Below are 21,427 nucleotides of genomic sequence, written 5' to 3'. Positions count from 1 at the left end.
TGTTAGGAGAATGTGTTACCTGTGTTATGTGAATATTATTCATAAAAAGAGAAGAGATGAAAATATCCACTGCTTCCTACATTGTCACAGCAAAGGCAGCAGAAAGAAAACAAATATTTACAGAGGCAATATACTCAGGAGGAGGGCGAAATGAAATCAAGGCACGAACAAGGTAGTGGCTAGGAGCAGCAGGAAATGCTCTGTTTTCATGGATTAGAGTTATGCAAGGAGCGGACCTGGAAACACACATGACAAATAAAAACCTATTGTCTTTTAATCACCTCTGAGCTGGGCAGCAGCGATTGAGGGACGGAAACAAATAAAAGTACGGGGGCAAAGAAAGGAAACATGGGTTTAATGTTCTTTTCGAAGTGGGAGTTTCAGCAAAATAAAAACTCAGAGCAAATGTGATTACAAACAGATAAAAAGGAAAAATTACCTAAGAATAACTAAATATTGTTCAAAGTTAAAAATCACACAACCCCAGGTTATAGTCCAAGAGGTTTAATTGGAAGCACACTAGCTTTCAACGCTCCGAAAGCTAATGCTTCCAGTTAAACCTGTTGGACTATAACCTGGTGTTGTGTGATTTTTAACTTTGTACACCCCAGTCCAATACCGGCATCTCCAAATCAGAAATTTTGTTTGGTGTTTAACAGAGGTTCTTGAGTGATTCAATTTTTTTGCACAAAAGCTGTCCCGATTGAATTGATTTCCATAAAACCAATTAATTCTTTTTTTGCCCGGTAAATTCAGCTACCGTTACCCTCTCACAATCAATGTTGTTTGTTGATCTCACAGGAAGAAAACACTGCTGTTCTTTCTGATCAAGCACCAGCTTTGAGAAGGAAGCTATATTGTTTCGAAGTATATCCAATTAACAATAAGAAAACAGATGTCACAAGTACATTGGTGTGTGACCTGGAAAATCTGAGCACGGCACACGTCTACATTGAACAGATAAGTCTTCATAACGGACCTTTCCTTGAAGGAACATTACTGCTAATTAAGTTGCAGAATGAAATCTCTCTGATCTCCATGAAACTGACACAGGTCATTCTAACTGCAAATCCCAAATCTGACTTTCTTCACCCTGATTATCATCAAAGTGCACAGATGTAAAAGGAAAGCTCATCTTGTGGATGATGCATAAGATAGGACAAATTCATTATTAAAAAATAACTGCAAATACCAGTTAGTGTTGGCATCATACAGATTTTATTTATCAGTACAGTTTCCTTAACTCAATAAAGTTAAATATTTTTGCATTTTGTAAAAGTAACATTTTGAACATCAAAACGGTTACGAAACATAGAAAAAAAATCTCAGCACTTGCTGCAAGACAAACACTTTCAATCAGGCTGGAAAGGAGAAGTATTGTATATATTTCAGACTAATACAAATCCAAAGGTTGCTTTACACCATCAGTATGTATAAAAAAAAATTAGACTGTACTTCACAGAGATAAAAACACTTAACAACTTTGGAAATAAAGCTCATATTTCCCAATGTTACTTGCATATCGAGCACATAAGACAAAATTCTGCAAAGTTCTCCTCTCCCATTTTTTTGTTTTCACCCTTCATGTGTTCCAACATATTTATACCACTGCAGCCATTCTGACTTGAAGTCCTTCATAGGCACCAGCTTTATTCTGCCAAGCTCTGTGCCCCTATGAATTGACTTCATGGTCTTCATTTTCATATCTCACTGTCACTTTCCTTTGTTAGTACTTTTTAATCACTGGGGCGTTGGAGCAGAAGCGAAATGAATAAATGTCTCAAGTGACCTAACAACTAGATCCATACTGTTGTATTTTTGGCCTCTGCATTCTTTGCCATGTTCCTGCATTCTTTCAGGGAAGTCAGTCAATTCCTGTCATTACTCACGCCAGCCTTGAGGGTAAAATCTCCCAGCTACATGTTGGCGCACAATAAAAACTGAACATCCATTTGACTTACATATCAAATGCAAACATTTTCTGATAATTCTTTCCCTTCTCTTGAAATAGCACCTCAAATTGGTGTATCCTTTGGGGGTTTGATCTATGTGTGAATGTATACACTGAGCATTCGTGTGATATCTTCAGTTAAAATTCACATAAGTACCCTAGTCATCTTTAGAGGCTATTTGTGATCTGATAATCACCATTTCCTTGCTCTGGATGATCTTTTTGTCACAGCCATTCTAAAACAGACCTGGAAACTGAGATTAAATAGTCCCAGTTCTCCAAATTAAAATCTGGATCAGAGCAACATGATTTCCTTTATCTGTTTTTATATTCTACCTAACCTTTTTTTGTACTTTATGACATCCCGGATTTCTGGATATTTCCTCTTTCACTCACAGACAGATAGTGTTGGAATGAACATTGCATGACTGCAGACTTGATCTTTGAATGCCTAACTCTGAGTTTATCAATGATTAAATAATCCATACTCTTCCCATATTCCGAAAACCTGTTTGACATCATCCCACCTTCTGGTTTGCTTGAATTCTTTTTACACCGGTTGGTGCGCTGAACTCTGATGTTTGTGTCTGGCTTTCTCACCACCATGAAAACCATGAAAAAACAGCTCTGAAGATTACAATTGGGCAATTTCACTGCTCACTGCTTCAATGAAAGAGTTTGGTGTAGTTTTCAGTGAGAACATTAAAACTGCACATTAATGGACAACTTATGGAAACAAACCCATTAATGTTATTTTATGTACGAGCAAAGTATCTTGAAATTTTAACGGAACTATTCTCAGTAGACAGTGAGCGTAGAGTTCCTTTAGAGCAACAGTTTATTTTAGTGGTTAGGAGAAAGGGGGAGTAAGCATTCAAATCCTAATGATAACATCCTGAAGACTTCATTTAGCAAGCTAAAATCCTGAGGAATGCTCTCCTGAACTCTGTGTTGAAGGTGGTGTATATGATGGGATTTACTGCGCTATTGACATATCCAAGCCAGGTAGTAGCACTGTAAAGTTCTGTCGACACATGGCATTGCTTACAGTGGTTCTTCAATATGTGTGTGATAAAAAATGGCAGCCAGCAAACCAGGAATATACCTGTGAGATGGAAAGAGAACATAATATAACAATTGTCCTACCAAGGTTTTCTTAAAAATCATCCTCAATTCAACGTGGCCAGATGCACAACAAAAGCATATAAAATATAGGAAATAGGAGCAAGAGTAGACCTTCCAGCCATTTGAACCTGGTTTGTCATTCAAGATGATCATGGCTGATCATCCAGTTCAGACACTTGTTCCTGTCTTATTCCTGTATCTTTTGATCCCTTCAGCCATAAGAACTAGATCTAACTCCTTGTTGAAAACACTCAATGTTTTGGCCTCAACCAATTTCTGACAGATAATTACACAGACTCACTACTCTCATTTCTCCCCATCTCAGTCCTAATTGGCCTTTCCCTCCTGTTCCTTAGACTATGAACTCTGTTTCTGGACCCTGTGGTCATTGAGAAAATATTTTATCGGTTTCTATAACATCACGCCTCATTCTTCTAAACTCAAGGGAATACAATGCTAACTGATCCAATCACTCTTTATACATCAGTCCTGCCATTGTAAGAATCAATCTGGCACAAAACTTCCTACTTCACCTTGGCACTATTCCCAACTGTGCTCCTGGTGTTCTCTCAGTCATTAACATCAAAAACGTATGATGCATTCCACACATCGTGTTGTAAGGAACATCCCAAACCCGGCCACAACTTAATGTGTTTTAGCTGTCAATCTGAAACACATCTATTAATTTTTAGGTGCTGATCTCAGCCATTCGTATGGGCCATCTGTGTAGGATTGGTAGTGAGCCAATCCGGAGCACCAATTGTGATATCTATCATGTAAGTGGCTGAGTTTTAACACTTGGATAGGTTGGCTGCCCTTACCCTACCAGTAGGAGGCCTGATCCTTACGAAAGAACAAGCCAGTGAGCTGCATCTGAACGTGCTTCCACAGCCCCAGCTGGTTGTATTGTATTATATTGTAATAGCTACAGGATTATAAATAAGTACTTTTGCTGCATTGAAAATACATTTACTATCAGGTTTCTCTGTGTGAAGTTATTATATACACCCTGCTATCCACACAAAGCCATCATTTGTACTAATCTACGAATGTTTGTAATCTTGTTTGAAAAAGAATTACAAATACAATTGAGAGCCAAGATTTCCATTTACTGACAGAACAACAGTTAGACTGCTCGTACATGTAGACACAACTTTGCAGAGCAAGTCAGAAGAAGTCATACTCAAACTACATGTCAGTCTGAACAAAATTGCATTCTGGTCACCCAGATCCAAAAAAGACACATTTCAAGTCAGTTCTGACAATCACATAAACCTGATCCTTAATTGAGTTATGAGGGAGTGAACAAAAAACTTGGTCTATGCAGTTTTGAAAGACAATAAATACATTGAAGAATAGAGAATTATAGGTCAATAAATGGAATAGTCAAAGAGCCATAACTTTAGATGATCGCTCAGCATTACAAAACTCAAACACTGCCAAAACATAAGAAGTGGAGGTTTTCAACTTGCACTCATCAGAACTAGGGAGTAGAAAACAGAATCAAGATTTGAAACACCATTTTATACAGCAAGAGAAAAGGATACTGATTGGTTGGGCCACCATTGGCATGGAGTTGCAGCAAGATCAATTAACCGTCAATCGTAATTCTCAGGCAGGCAGCTTCTGATTGGTCAGGGTGTTGCCATGGGGATGCAGCAATAGGTGTCTATCTCTGTGACTCCATGGTTTAAAAAGGGTGCAATGCCTTTGCAAATTCTTTTTGCCTACACAAAACAGGGTCCTGTGTATTTCTATATCTTGTTTCTAGCACATGTAAATGCATCACACTGCACACCTGACTGATGATCTTGAATTGGTTTCCAGTGTAACTATTAGCACAGTGCAAGTTATTTAATAAATGCTTATTACATCTAATGGTGGATGCACATGTCGGAGGCTTGCAAGGATGAGTTGTTGAGCACAACCAATAATGATGTCTCCTGCGAATGGTCAATAGAACGTGTTGTTTAATACACAGTCTACCAAGTGTTGGAATATACAGCCTACATACCACGCATCACACTGGCAACAACACTTATTTATCATATTACTCATTTCTGTGATAGGCAGAATACCTTCTTGGCATCGTATTGTGAAACATTTGATGACGTGACAAATTTTCATCTATCATGCGAATGGCTGGTAACACTATGTAATCTTCAGGCACACTCCAAATACATTTAAGTAAACCTGACAAAGCGACTGAAGAAGTCACCCATAACAAATATGATTACATCGACAAAATGCACACTGTGCTCACTGACAGCTCCAAGGCTGTATATATAATACCTGCTCCTACACAAGACCGAACACCCACACTCAAGGGCCAGATGGACTTGTGTAAGTGTGGTAAGCTGCCTGCTGATATATATGAATGGATTCATCCACATGACCTCCATAACATATGGGCTACACAAGACACACAACAATGATGTCTCCATAAGCTTTATCCTATCTATGAGAGGCTCTGCACAACATGAATTAGTCAAATAGTAGGGTGAGTTAATGCAATCTGTTCTAAATGGGTTTTCCACATCCAGTCTGAAGGATATCTTATGTTCACTAAGACCATGCAGGACTTGCACTTTGACAGCAATACCTGTGCTCTTTAGATATTGCTGATGACTATACCACTCGAAGAAACCATTGTTATTTGTATTGTGTCACTATATCATGGAAATCTGGATCTGTCACTTTTATCTGAAACTATGTTTATTGAACTCATGAAGTTAACCAATTGTGCAGTTGAGTTGAGTTTCAATGGCACCATATGTGCCCAAATAGTCACATTGCCATGCTATGAAAAGCTTCAACATTATGTCTCTTTTTTGCCATTACCTTAGAGTCAAATTAATAAATAGAAATGCTTTTAATTAATAGCTGGAAGTTTTTTTTCCCCACACAAAGGTTATGCTCCAAATACCATTTGATTGTGTGGTATTCACAATTTATTTCCAAACCTCTCAGAACATTCCCATTAAATATTAACAAAAAGATTACAAGAGAAATCTAATTGATACAGTGCAGTAAACACCCTGAAATTAATTCAGAAAATAACCCTCTAATGGGGAACTGTTGCATTGTTCTGGAGGAACTAGCTAACACGGCAATAATAACCATTTTAATCTTACTCAATTTTTTTTAGATTAGATTAGATTCCCTACAGTGTGGAAACAGGCCCTTTGGCCCAACAAGTCCACACCGACCCTCTGAAGAGTAACCCACCCAGTCCCATTTCTCTCTGACTAATGCACAATTCTTTAGAAGGATTTCCTGCTAGCAGCTTTTTTGTGTAAACAATTCTGAGCTTCACCATTCTAAAATATTCAAATGTTTCTGAAATTTCAAGTAACTTTCTCTTGGTGTTGTTTGTGAAGAAATTTTAAGAAGGGATAATCAAATGTATACATAAATAAATATATACATCTGTATCTCTGAGCCGCATTATTCACAGAACTAAATCTTTGACATTCTTTATTATACATTTATAAATTTGTCATGGATCCTTGCTGCCATTTAGGTATCAAACTCAGAAACAGAAATTTCCAAAATAAATAATCTTACTGAATTAATGGTAGACAATTGAACTATAAACAATATAAATAGAAATGCTATTATCAATGTAGGTGGTCTCAATCTCACATTTTGATGCATGTAGCAGTTAGTTCACCAGCCCAACTTTTAAGAACATGAAACAGCAAAAAACAAAGAACTACGGATGCTGGAAGTCTGAAACAAAAAAACAGAAACTGCTGGAAACATTCGGCAGCTCTGGCAGCATCTGTGGAGAGAAAGCAGAATTAACATTATCAGGTCCCGTGACCCGTCGTCAGGTTTGAACTTTTCCATTGCAGTTGGAACACTGGCTAGGAGATTAATTGTAATTCCTTGAGTCAGAGTCATAGAGATGTACAGCATGGAAACAGACCCTTCAGTCCAACCCGTCATGCTGACCAGATATCCCAACCCAATCTAGTCCCACCTGCCAGCATCTGGCCCATATCCCTCCAAACACTTCCTATTCATATACCCACCCAAATGCCTCTTAAATGTTGCAATTGTACCAGCCTCCACCACTTCTTCTGGCAGCTCATTCCATACACACACCACCCTCTGTGTGAAAAAGATGCTCCTTAGGTCTCTTTTATATCTTTCCCCTCTCATCCTAAACCTATGCCCTCTAGTTCTGGACTCCCCGACCCCAGGTAAAAGACTTTTCCAATTTACCCTATCCATGCCCCTCATAATTTTGTAAGCCTCTATAAGGTCACCCCTCAGCCTCCAATGCTCCAGGGAAAACAGCCCCAGCCTGTACAGCCTCTCCCTATAGCTCAAATCCTCCAACCCTGGCAACATCCTTGTAAATCTTTTCTGAACCCTTTCACGTTTCACAACATCTTTCCGATAGGAAGGAGACCAGAATTGCACGCAATATTCCAACAGTGGCCTAACCAATGTCCTGTACAGCCGCAACATGACCTCCCAACTCCTGTACTCAATACTCTGACCAATAAAAGAAAGCATACCAAATGCCTTCTTCACTCTCCTATCTACCTGTTCAAGGAGCTATGAACCTGCACTCCAAGGTCTCTTTGTTCAGCAACACTCCCTAGGATCTTACCATTAAGTGTATAAGTCCTGCTAAGATTTGCTTTCCCAAAATGCAGCACCTCGCATTTATCTGAATTAAACTCCATCTGCCACTTCTCAGCCCATTGGCCCATCTGGTCAAGATCCTGCTGTACTCTGAGGTAACCCTCTTCACTGTCCACTACACCTCCAATTTTGGTGCCATCTACAAACTTACTAACTGTACCTCTTATGCTCGCATCCAAATCATTTATGTAAATGACAAAAAGTAGAGGACCCAGCACTGATTCTTGTGGCACTCTATTGGTCACAGGCCTCCAGTCTGAAAAACAACCCTCCACCACCACCCTCTGTCTTCTACCTTTGAGCCAGTTCTGTATCCAAATGGCTAGTTCTCCCTGTATTCCATGAGATCTAATCTTGCTAATCAGTCTCCCATGGGGAACCTTGTCGAACGCCTTACTGAAGTCCATATAGATCACATCTACCGCTCTGTCCTCATTAATCCTCTTTGTTACTTCTTCAAAGAACTCAATCAAGTTTGTGATTTCCCACGCACAAAGCCATGTTGACTATCCCTAATCAGTCCTTGCCTTTCTAAATACATGTACATCCTTTCCCTCAGGATTCCCTCCAAAAACTGAGGTCAGGCTGTCCGGTCTATAGTTCACTGGCTTGTCTTTACCGCCCTTAAACAGTGGCACCACCTTAGCCAACCTCCAGTCTTCCTGCACCTCACCTGTGACTATTGATGAAACAAATATCTCAGCAAGAGGCCCAGCAATCATTTCTCTAGCTTCCCACAGAGATCTTGGGTACACCTGATCAGGTCCTGGGGATTTATCCACCTTTATGCATTTCAAAACATCCAGCACTTACTCCTCTGTAATCTGGACGAGACTATATTAGAAGCGTAGAAAGTTGGCTAACCTATTTAGGAAAGGAGGACTATGAGTCAGAGTGTTGATTTCAGAACTAGGATGTAGAATCCTGAAGCATTGGTCCTTCCAAAGATCCTTAAAATGTTAGGTCTTCATATATTAAAGACATATTTACCTTTCTAAGATAGGAACCAAATTACTTAATACATACCAAGAACAATGACCAACATCCGAGTTGCTTTCCTTTCTCTCATTTGCAGGTTCTTGCGTTTTAATACAGGTCTCAGGGAAGTTGTAGTTTTTCCACTGGACAGTTTTTTCACTTCAGATGCATGTTTTATTGTACACATGCTCTTTCTTTCTGATTCCTCAATCCCATTGTCTGTTTTTGCAAATGTTGCATGGCTCATGCTGCAATAATTTACTACTTCAACTGGTGCCAACAGTTTGTTATTTGGAGAAAGTCCCCTTTGCTTGTTAAATCTCAAACAAGAGAATGCATGTACACTTCTGGGAAAATTTTCTATCCTTTCCTGATGATAAGAAAATGTGATTATGTTAGAAAATGTCAGAAAGCCACAATAATTCAATAGTTGTCAACTTACAGCAAAATAAATGTCATTATCAGAAACAGAAACAAACTGAATAAATACTGAAAACAAATCTGCACATAAGGCAGAATCTAGAGAAAGAAAAGATCAGTTAAGGTTTCGGGTGACACATTTGACAATTATATACCAACTTTCACGACACTAGGTCACCTTAAAATGCTTTGTAGCCCAATTATTACTTTTTAAGTATAATGTTGTGATGCAGGAAATATGCAGCCAATTTGTGCACTGTGAGCTTCTATACTCAATCATATGCTAATGACAGGTAATCCACTTTTGTGATAATAGCTGAGGCATAAGAATTGGCTAGGACACGCTACATCAAAATAATGTCATAGGATTGTTTATATTGACTTGAGAAGGTAGACGGGTTATTATTTCAGGCGAGGCAGCTTCTTCAATACATTGCACCAACAAAGTTCACTTGTCTGATTTCTCCACGTATGCTCCCTGACCTACTGAGTGCTTGCTTCTCCTTTCTGTTTTCTGCTTCATTGTAGCTTCAGTCCCTTTATTCAGTTCTCCTTCTCATTGAAGTATGTGATCTCAGTACAAATCAACAGCATCCCCGGCTTGACAACACTTCCTCTTTGAATATTGTGGAGTAAAAATAAAAGTGCCACACTGTGCTTAAAGGTAGGTGGTATTGACACATTGCTGTGCCTTTAGGAAGAAACCTGTTCGACAATGAATCTCATGATCTAAAAGCAAAGGGAAGTAGCAAGTTTGTCAAATAATTACAATGACATTAATGTTTCCAATGGTGGTTTTATATCCTTCTCTGTGCTTAAGCACTGCAACATTTCTAACAAGACCATTTAATGCAGTGTCAATTCCCCTCTGAGAATTTGGACCAACATAGTATTTTGTAACTTTGGATCTTGTACAAAGAGAAAGGTCACTGTGTGAAATTAGTGATTCAGAAGTTGTATTAGAAGGGTGTGTACAACATTTCATAGCCTTTACAGAACAACTCACATCTTTAGTTCTTGGTTTTTACATGAACTTTACTAACTCATCATTTACAATGCTCCAAATATTTTGGATTAACCATTAACATGGAACTAAGGTCACAAGAGGCAATTTCCAAAGGGAGAGTTGGAATTAATAGAATGTCTTGTGAAGGCTTCTAATAGTCATAAATTCTGTCAGTCTGAAATCTTTGTTTAACCTTCTTTGTGAGATGATCACTAATGTTCACTGAAAACCCACATAGATTTTAGCTCTCCTGGTCAACTCACTTGGCCTTTCTATATTTGTCAGGTATGCTTTGTTGCCATAAAATTTATACCAATTGCCTCCTTCTCTTCCTGCCTGTATTTCTCACTTACATTTCTCTTAATTGTTCTGACAACCTGACAGCGGCATTGTTTAGGATTCATATTTTTCTATCCTGATCTTACAATTAACTATTCAATTATACCATTTCTATAAATTGCCTGTCTCTCTACCATAATGTTTGTTTAGCTCAATCAGGAGCACTCTCGTTGCTGAGCTAAATGTTTATGAGTTTAAATCCTACCGTAGGAAATGAATCCAGAAACTGGGGTCCTATCTCAATGCAGTATATAGCAGTACAGTACTGGTGGAAGCAAGCATCCTCAAATCAAATTTTAAACAAAAAACCCAATTGCACCTCCTAACATATCTGGTGGATATTAGGTCCCACGTAACAGGTCAAAGAGAATGTGGAGTTCTCCTAGTGTCTGAGCTAAACATTTCTCCTTTCGCCCACACCAAAAATGGATTAACTCTTCATCTCTGAAGTGAATTGCAAATGACTCACAGAGAATCATTTCTGAAATGTAATAGGTCATGATGTCAATGGATGTACCTTTTTTCTATATCAACATCTTTGGAAACCAAAGTTCTGAAAAGCCTTTTTTATTCATATCCTGAATTATATGTCCACATACTATCAATTGATTTCATCATTGTCACACTTGTGCTGGTTCAAGGGATTTTTCGTCAGTCGCTTTCTTGACCAACTATAGTATGCATCTACAGCATCCTTACCCAAACATTTCACAATACTTTCATATTCAAAAAATACTTTATACACCTACAAAATGTATTGACCAGTCTGAAGTCATTCTTCAATTGTTATCATTGATTAATTTTATTGCTGTACAGAAATTATTATTAAATATCTCTTTGTAATTAATATTATCTTTATGCAATTACTCTGTTAGCCTTCCAGATTATTAGATCCATTAGATTAACCCAGTAAATAATTTGGAAGCTGTTTGTCCTCCTTATATTTTGCTTATAAGTGATCACTGTTAAGTTGGACTCTCACACATTGATTTTTGATTTTGCTCTTGAAATTTACTATTTTATCTAACTGCTGCAATATTTTTGTGTGTCTGTAGTCAGGATCAAGATATTAGTGTGTTATAGATTGTTTATCAATAACTTTGAACTCAATTTCCATTGCTGATTGCTGTACTCATATCTTCTCATCTTTAGTGAACACCGAGGCAGTCTATAAAATGCTGTCTTTAATCTCCACAGTCAGTGTCATCTTAACAGGCTGTAATTTCCACCATCATGCCCTATTGTTATAATAGGGACTTTAACTGCTGCAGTGATTCCTGGGACCTATGTTGTTTAATAGCAAAAGGATCCTTAAAGCGCATGTTAAAGCTGATGCAGATCCTCTGAAGACAGTACCCTTTCGTCATTGCAATGTATTTACAACAATATCCCCAATGTGACATGCCTCACTGTGAAGCTTTTTCAGCTCAGTTTGACAGATTGGCCTGGTGAGAAACTGTGCCACATCATAATCTTTGGGAAGCTATCAAGGTACCATGGAAGTCAAAGAACTAATTCTACAATTTACTTACAAACTCTGTTCATGTGAATTACCTGGGTCTGCATGTCACGCTCTGGAGCCATGTTAACGCTGTTTTGTCTTGAGGTGATGCGTTTCCTTCTTTTTTTAAGTACAATGTAAATACGTATATAAACCAACAGTGTAATAAAAAATGGTAAGTAGAAGGACACGATGGATGAATATACAACAAAATCTGGATTGGATATAGAACATAAGCTGGGGTCATCTGCAAAATGAATAATAGCAGAAAATCAAAAATGTAATAAATGAATTAATTCAAGCATCCTTATGTAGCATGAGTCATCTGTTAAAGTTACTGGCATAGAACTGCACTTTGTTTTAAACATCACTGCCTGCTAGCGAGCTTTGAGAAGATTTGTAGCTCAGGTTGATTTTCTGGATGTAGGTTTGCTCACTGAGCTGGAAGGTTTGTTTTCAGACGTTACATCACCATACTAGGTAACATCTTCAGTGAACCTCCAGATGAAGCACTGGTGGCATAGCCCGCTTTCTATTTATGTGTTTGGATTTCCTTGAATTGGTGATGTCATTTCCAGTGGTGATGTCATTTACTGTTCTTTTTCTCAGGGGGTGGTAAATGGGATCCAAGTCAATGTGTTTGTTGATAGAGTTTTGGTTGGAATGCCATGCTTCTAGGAATTCTCGTGTGTGTCTCTGTTTGGATGGATGGATGGATGTGTTGTCCCAGTTAAAGTGGTGTACTTTCTCATCTGTATGTAAGGATACTAGTGAGAGTGGGCCATGTCTTTTTGTGGCTCGTTGATGTTCATGTATCCTGGTGGCTAGTTTTCTGCCTGTTGTCCAATGTAGTTTTGTTACAGTTCTTGTAAGGTATTTTGTAAATGACATTAGTTTTGCTTGGCTAGCAAATTGACAATGTATGCTAAAACCGCAGTCATTATTTCAGCCAATACAAACGCCTGTGCAGCATACTTGTTGAACCGAATGGCCTGCTTTTCTCCTTTAAAATCCTACCTAATTACAAACATACGAAAAAAGAGGCAGAAGTAAACCATTCAGCCTTTCCAGCCTGCTCTTCTATTCAAAATGATCATAGCTGATGCGTTTGTGTTTTCAATTCCACATTCTTACCTCTTGCTGATAACCTTTGATTCCCCTGCCTACCAGGAATCTAAATAACTCCCTCTTCCACAATCTTCTGAGGCAGAGACTTCCAAAGTCACGCAATCCTCTCAGGCAAAATAAATTCTCATCTCTAGCCTAAGATGGCAACTGTTGGTGTTTAAACTGTGCCTCTCATTCTGGAGCCACCCACAAGAGGAAATATCCTTTCAAAGCCTTGCCAAAACCATTCAGGATCTTATATACTTCAATCACTCACTCTTCCACAGTCCAGTGGAACAAAGCCCAGACTGCCCAAACTATCCCAATAAAAGGTGATTTACTAGATTGAAACCTGGAATGAATGGGTTGTCTGTTTCCAAAGGCATAGTTTGATTTATGACGAATCATCTTGCCTGCCACTTCTCTTTGAGCAGTTACATGTTCTTTCCCTTTGACGTTTTCCCTAACTTCTAGTTAACCATGGATAGTGAGTCTGCCCCTTACAACTTTTCTTTCTAGAATATACTTATTCTGATTACTACAAAAAACCCATCAAATGCTTACTACTGAACTTCCATTGATCTGTCCCCTAGACTAATATGCCAGTTCACCTCAGTTAGGTCAGCTTTCATGCCCAATAGTTAATGCCTATTAAATTTAAAATACTAATCTTAGTCTCAATCTTCTCCTTTTCAGACTGGATGGAAGGCTCAATGATATTATGATTGCTTCTCCCCAGGGTTGCCTTTCCTTTGAGGTACTTGACAAATCCAGTCACATTATGCAGTATTAAATCTAACATGACATGCTGTACAGTCAGTTCCAAGATGTATTGGTCACATAAACTGCCTCAAAATTATTCTATGAACTCCTTGTCCATCCTACAATTGTCAATCTATTTTTTTCAATAAATAAGTAGATTAAAGTCACCCATGAATATTGCAATATTATTATCACAAGCACCCATTTTACCTTCTTGTATAGTATATCCTGTACTATGGTTATTGTTAGGGGGCCTATAGATTACTTCCATTAGTAACTGGTTTCCCCCACCTTTCGTCATTTCCACCCTACATTGTGATCTCCTGAACCGAGACCATTTCTAACTAGTGCACAAATGTCATCCTCGATTCACTCTGCTACCCTTCCGCCTAGCTTCCTATTCTTTTTGAATATCATATACCCCTCATTTTTTCAGTACCCAATCCTTGTCATCCTGCATCCGCATTTCTGTAATTGTTATACAATCATATTTATTTACTTCAGCCAGAATTACCAGTTCATTCACGTTATTATGAATACTACATGAATTCAGATACAAGACTTTTTGTTCTTTTTCCTTTGTTACTTTTGTAATATCTGGTATTATTGTTAATGTGTTCCCAAGTATTTTTATTGTCTCAGTCCCTTTCTGCCATTCTCTGGCCTTGTTTCCCATATTATATTTCTTTCCTACCTTGACTTAACTCTTTGGCATACTACAGCTTTCCACATTTGAGCCCTTCGCCCCACTATTTCATTTTAAAGACTCTCCACTTCCCCAGTCATGCAGTTTACACTTGTAAACTGGTACTTCACAATTATTATGAGGACACTGGTCCCAACATAGTCACAGTAGACTGTCCCAGTGCCCGGTTCCCCGAATGCAGGTGCCAGTGTCTAACAAATTGGAACCTACTTGTCCCAAACCAGTTTTGGAGCCATATATTTATCTTTATAATTTTAAGTATTCTATACCAATTTGTGTGCAGCTAAGGTGACAATACAGATATTACTGTAACAAACACTACATTAGATAAACAGGCAGAAAAGTAGCCACCAGGATACATGAACATCAACTGGCCACAAAAAGACATGACCCACTCTCACTTGTATCCTTATGTACGGGTGAGGAAGGGCACCACTTTGACTGGGACAACACATCCATCCTAGGACAAGCCAAACAGAGACACACACGGGAATTCCAACCAAAACTCTATCAACAAACACATTGACTTGGATCCCATTTACCACCCCCTGAGAAAAAGAACATAAAATAACGTCACCACAGGAAATGATGTCACCAACCCAAGGAAACCCAAAAATATAAACAGAAAGCAGGCTACACCGCTTTATCCAGATGCCCACTGAAGATGTTACCTAGTATGGTGACAAAACGTCTGAAACCGAACCTTCCAGCTCAATTACCATTGACAACATTAATTTCCAGACTTGGGTACTTTCACTAATTAAATAAAGAAGCATGAGATTGTCTTTCACTTCACTGCCATGTGCAAACCTGTGCCTGGTGTATACAATCTAATTGCACATCCAGTGGACATTTCATTACTGTCATTGTCCAGACTTTGCTAAATATTATCCAGTGGCTTGGTTCATGTCTGACTTCTGACTAGCGTTGATCAAATCAAACCGGATGTCCGAAATGTGGCCCTTTGTAAACGTTTTCTCAATGTGAAATAATTATTCCATAAAAAATGTTTTGTACCTGTTGTATTGAAACCAAACAGGAGAGGACAAGACACTGCAAAGGACATTATCCAAACAGCAGAAATCATTACAGTCACCCGTTTCCTGGAGCTGTAATTTGTGTTATATTGGATTGGCATCACAACAGCAGTGTACCTGAATCCAAGAGAAAACAAGACTTTACCAGTGTTATAGAAACAATTGTTATGCAGGCAAAGAGACAGAAACAATCAATAACAACACACCAGATGGCCTCTGTAATGTGGCATTCATCCGAGTGCTAACTCACATCAGCTCTTCATGCTCTTAATATGTTGGGTGTCTAATAATTACTTGAGGCAGGTTTGGGCCAGAAATAAGAGTCATAGAGTCAGAGCTGTACAGCACGGATACAGACCCTTCAGTCCAACTCATACATGCTGACCAGATATCCTTAATTAATCCAGTCCCATTTGCCAGCATTTGGCCTAAATCGCTCTAAATCATTCCTATTCATGTACCAATCCAGATGCCTTTTAAATGCTGTAATTGTACCAGCCTCCACTTACACTGGCAGCTCATTCCATACATGCACCACCCTCTGCATGAAAACATTGCCCCTTAGGTCCCTTTTAAATCTTTCTCCTCTCACCTTAAACATGTGCCCTCTAGTTTGCGACTCCCCTACCTTGAGAAAATAGTCTTGGCTATTCACCCTGTCCATGCCCCTCATGATTTTATAAATTCCATAAGGTCACCCTTATGGAACGCTTTCAAGTTTAACAACATCCTTCCTATAGCAGGCAGACCAGAACTGCACACAGTATTCCAAAAGTCACCTAACCAATGTCCTGCACAGCTAATACGTGACCTCTTAACTCTTATACTTAATGCACTGAGCAATAAAAGCAAACATACCAAACATTTTCTTTAGCACCCTGTCTACCTGTGTTTCTTATTTCAAGGAATTATGAACTTGCACCCAAAGGTCTCTTTGTTTGGCAACGCTACCCAAGCTCCTGCCACTAAGTGTATAGGTTCTGCCCTAATTTGCCTTATCAAAATACAACACCTCACATTTATCTAAATTAAATACCATGCCACCCCTCAGCCAATTGGCCCATCTGATCACGATCTCGTTATACACTGTGGTAACCATCTTCGCTGTCCATCTCCAATGTTGGCATCTGCAAACGTACTAACCATTCCTCCTATGTTCACATCCAAATCATTTATTGGGTTTTGAGATGATTTGTCGCTCAGGTTGAGGTTTTGGATGTAGGTTTGCTCGCTGAGCTGGAAGGTTCAGTGGGCCTCTGGGCGAAGCACTGCTGATGATTTCTGCTTTCTATATGTATGTTTGGGTTTCTTTGGGTTAGTGATGTCATTTCCTGTGATGATGTTATTTCCTGTTCTTTTTTTCATGGGGTGGTAAGTGGGATCCAAGTCAATGTGTTTGGTGATAGAGTTTTGGTTGGAATGCCATGCTTCTAGGAATTCTCGTGCATGTCTCTGTTTGGCTTGTCCAGGATGGAGGTGTTGTCCCAGTCGAAGTGGTGTCCTTTCTTATCTGTATGTAAGGATACTAGTGAGAGTGGGTAATGTAATTTTGTGGCTAGTTGGTATTCATGTATCATGGTGGCTAGTTTTCTGCCTATTTGTCCAATGTAATGTTTGTTACAGTTCTTGCATGGATTTTGTAAATGACATTACTTTTGCTTGTTGTCTGTATAGGGTCTTTCAAGTTCATTAGCTGCTGTTTTAGTGTGTTGGTGGGTTTGTGGGTAACCATGATGCCAAGGGGTCTGAGTAGTCTGGCAGTCATTTCAGAGATGTCTTTGGTGTAGGGGAAAGTGGCTAGGATGTTTGGATGTGTTTTGTTTGCTTGTTGGGGTTTGTTGCTGAGAAATCAGTGGACTGTGTTCATTGGGTACCCATTCTCTTTGAATACATAGTATAGGTGATTTTCCTCTGCTCTGCATGGTTCCTCTGTGCTGCAGTGTATGTTGGTTCAGTGAAATAATGTTCTGATTGCAGCTTCACTTGTGGGTGTTGAAATGATTGCTTCTGTAGTTCAATATTTGATCCGTATGTATTGTTTTCCTTCGCTCTACTGTGACATCGCAGTTTGTTGTTGTTTTCCTCCTCTTTAGTGAATGTTATGCCAGTAAGGATATTATTGATGGTTCTGAAGGTTTCCTGTAAATTGTTTTGTTTAGTGATGACAAAGGTGTCATCCACATAGCGGACCCAAAGTTTGGGTTGGATGGTTGGCAGAGTTGTTTGTTCAAGTCTCTGCATTACTGCCACTGCTAAGAACTCTGATATTGGAGATCCCATGGGTGTTCTGTTGGTTTGTCTGTAGGTTTTGCTGTTGAAGGTGAAGCACATGGTAAGACATAGGTCCACTAGTTTGACACTGATACAGTTAGCGGTGTTTGGGTGTATGTGTCTTTGGGTCTTCTAATAGTGTAGTTAGAGTTTCCTTGGCCAGGTTAATGTTGATTGATATAAACAGGGCTGTTACATCAAAGGAGACCATTATTTCATCTTCTTCTATCTTAGTGTCTTTGATGGTCTTCAGGAAATCTTTGTTGGAGTGAATGGAGTGGCGTGAGTCTTCTTCTAATTGTGTTAGTCTTTGGTGTAGCTCCTTATCCAATCTGTAAGTTGGTGTTCCAGGTAATGAGATTATGGGTCTAAGGGGGGCTCCTGGTTTGTGAATTTTGGGTAATCCGTAGAAGTGTAGTGTTGGATCCGTCTGGTTTCATTGTTTGAAAGTTGGTCTTATTTATTTCTCCAGATTTCTGCAGTTTTTGAATAGGGCTGTGAATCGGTGCTCTAGTTGTGGGGTCGGGTCTATCGCCGTTTATCGGTAAGTGTTGGTATCTCTAAGTAGTACATTCGCTTTTTCAATGTAGCCTCTTCGATTTAGAATGATTGTCAAGCATCCTTGATAAGATAAAAACATTGTTATCCTACCTGCAATTAGACCCCACTTACCACCCCTGAGAAAAAGAACAGAAAATGACATCCCCACAGGAAATAACATCACCAACCCAAACTAACCCAAACATATAAATAGAAAGCAGGAATCATCAGCAGTGCTTTCCCCTGAGGCCCACTGAAGATGTTACCTAGTAGGGTGATGAAATGTCTGGAAATGAACCTTCCAGCTCAGTGAGCAAATCTACATCCAAATCATTTATATAAATGACAAAAAGCAATAGACCCAGCACCTATCCTTGCGGTACACTGCTGGTCACAGGCCTCCAGTTTGAAAAACAACCCTCTACAACCACCCTCTGTCTCCTAACTTCAATCCACTTCTGTCCAAATGGCTCGTTCTCCCAGTATTCCATGTAATTTAACCTTGCTAATCAGTCTACCATGCGGAACCTTGTCAAACATCTTGCTGAAGTCCATATAGACAGTGTCCACCACTCTGCCTTTAGCAATCTTCTTTTCACTTCTTCAAAACACTCAATCAAGTTAGGGCGAGAGGATTTCCCATGCATAACGCCATGTTGACTATCCCTAATCAGTCCTTGCCTTTCCAAATACAGTCAGTCAATCTTGACCCTCCAACAAATTAAGTGTACAGAAGTTAGCCCAACTGCTTAACTCTTATACGTTCGGCATTAGGTACATCTCACGGTCATTAAAGGGAACTGGTGCTTTTTATTCAGAGGAGAACACGTGTAGTTTTTTTTAAATTTGAATGTGTAGCCTTTAAGATACATTGCAATCTGTTTATTGTTCCCAAAAACCATGCACATGAAGAGTATTCAGATGATAGCATCCCCTTCTGCTGGTTCCAAAGATTCCAAGCATACCTGTGAAGAACCCATTTTGCTTTCTTTGACATTTCTGATGGTTCTTTTCCAATAGCCTGACTTCATTTACTCTCTCAACAAGGAACTCAGTGTAAGACGGCTTTCCCCTGTTGACTCTGTCTGATCATGCTCTGATCTTCTAAGCACATTGTTAATACTTCCTTAACAATAGATTCTAAATGATTGATGTCATTTACAAGACTGATGTCAGACTAACTGACCTGTAATTGCCTGTGTTGTGTCTCCCTCTTTTCCTGAATAGAGATGTCATTTTTGCCAGACTCCAAAATATACGTTCCACTTCTGTGCAGCCCCAACCCCTATAGAACTCTCCAATATATCCATCATGTCTTCGGCATTTGTCAATTTCCATTCCTTTATGTCTCTTTAATAGCATTTCTCTGCTGATGTTAATTGCTTTATATTCTTCATTCCTTTTAGCTCCTTCTGTGGTTACCTTCTATTCTGGCATGTAATTTGCATATATGCAAGATTCTACAATATGATTTTTCTAAAGAAAATGTTAAAGTTGAAACTATTCCATAAATTAATGAAACACTAAAGCACCATTGCATAGATCACCACTCCTAACGTCGAATGATGTCCTTAGTACTACTCATGACATTTAAAATACTTTAAGGTATATTAAGAATAGCCTTACCTATCAATACTGATAGCACAAAGGTTTAAAATACTTGCTGTGCACATCATGACATCCAATGTCACAAAAATGTTGCAGCTTGTTCGACTGAAGCTCCAATCCCCTACTACCTGTGGAAAATAATGTTCATTGGTTAAAAGAGTTAAAAAGTTTGGAAGATATCAAAAGAAGCGTCTAAGGAGCAGTCAGAGGATACCAAAAGTGAATACAAGAGTATAAGTATACTTCATATCTATGTTTGTGGTGCTCAACATACCTGGTACAAACTTTTCTATGCAGTGCTAGTAATATACAGTCATAGAGATGTACAGCATGGAAACAGACCCTTCGGTCCAACCTGTCCATGCCGACCAGATATCCCAACCCAATCTAGTCCCACCTGCCAGGACCCGACCCATATCCCTCCAAACCCTTCCTATTCATATACCCATCCAAATGCCTCTTGAATGTTGCAATTGTACCAGCCTCCACCACATCCTCTGGCAACTCATTTATTACACACACCACCCTCTGCATGAGAAAGTTGCCCCTTAGGTCTTTTTTATATCTTTCCCCTCTCACCCTAAACCTATGCCCTCTAGTTCTGGACTCCCTGACCTCAGGGAAAAGACTTTGTCTATTTATCCTATCCATGCCTCTCATAATTTTATAAAGCTCTATAAGGTCACCCCACAGCCTCAGACACTCCAGGGAAAATAGCCCCAGCTTGTTCAGCAACTCCCTGTAGCTCAGATCCTCCAACCCTGGCAACATCCTTGGAAATCTTTTCTAAACCCTTTCAAGTTTCACAACATCTTTACGATAGGAAGGAGACCAGAATTGCATGCAATATTCCAACAGTGGCCTACCCAATGTCCTGTACAGCTGCAACATGACCTCCCAACTCCTGTACTCAATACTCTGACTAATAAACGAAAGCATACCAACGCCTTCTTCACGATCCTATCTACCTGCGACTCCACTTTCAAGGAGCTATGAACCTGCACTCCAAGGTCTCTTTGTTCAGCAACACTCCCTAGGACCGTACCATTAAGTGTATAAGTTCTGCTAAGATTTGCTTTCCCAAAATGCGGCACCTCACATTTATCTGAGTTAAAATAATCCATCTGCCACTTCTGAGCCCATTGGCCCATCTGGGACAGATCCTGTTGTAATCTGAGGTAACCTTCTTCGCTGTCCACTATACCTCCAATTTTGGTGTCATCTGCAAACTTACTAACTGTACCTCTTATGCTCGCATCCAAATCATTTATGTAAATGACAAAAAGTAGAGTGCCCAGCACCGATCCTTGTGGCACTCCACTGGTCACAGGCCTCCTGTCTGAAAAACAACCCTCCACCACCACCCTCTGTCTTCTACCTTTGAGCCAGTTCTGTATCCAAATGGCAAGTTCTCCCT

The 21,427-nt window shown here is 39.3% G+C and overlaps 1 protein-coding gene across 1 annotated transcript in view; it reads right to left on the bottom strand.

Moving 5' to 3' along the window:
• Positions 1–1,205: 1,205 nt before the first annotated feature.
• Positions 1,206–21,427, bottom strand: part of drd3 (dopamine receptor D3) — an 84,533-nt gene continuing 64,311 nt past the window's right edge. The window contains exons 4-8 of the mRNA XM_043700640.2: positions 20,029–20,138; positions 15,572–15,708; positions 12,033–12,226; positions 8,762–9,083; positions 1,206–3,056 (exon numbers count right to left, since the gene is read on the bottom strand). Coding sequence (XP_043556575.2) covers positions 2,860–3,056; positions 8,762–9,083; positions 12,033–12,226; positions 15,572–15,708; positions 20,029–20,138 — 960 coding nt within the window. The 3' untranslated portion in view covers positions 1,206–2,859. The remainder of the gene's footprint in view (positions 3,057–8,761; positions 9,084–12,032; positions 12,227–15,571; positions 15,709–20,028; positions 20,139–21,427) is intronic.

Source organism: Chiloscyllium plagiosum, unplaced genomic scaffold, assembly GCF_037043375.1.
Source record: "Chiloscyllium plagiosum isolate Xiang-an unplaced genomic scaffold, Cpla_swu_hap1 HiC_scaffold_12, whole genome shotgun sequence".
Taxonomy (NCBI): Eukaryota; Metazoa; Chordata; class Chondrichthyes; order Orectolobiformes; family Hemiscylliidae; genus Chiloscyllium; species Chiloscyllium plagiosum.
Note: the sequence above shows the minus strand (reverse complement) of the source record. Positions and strands in the feature narration are given on the sequence as shown.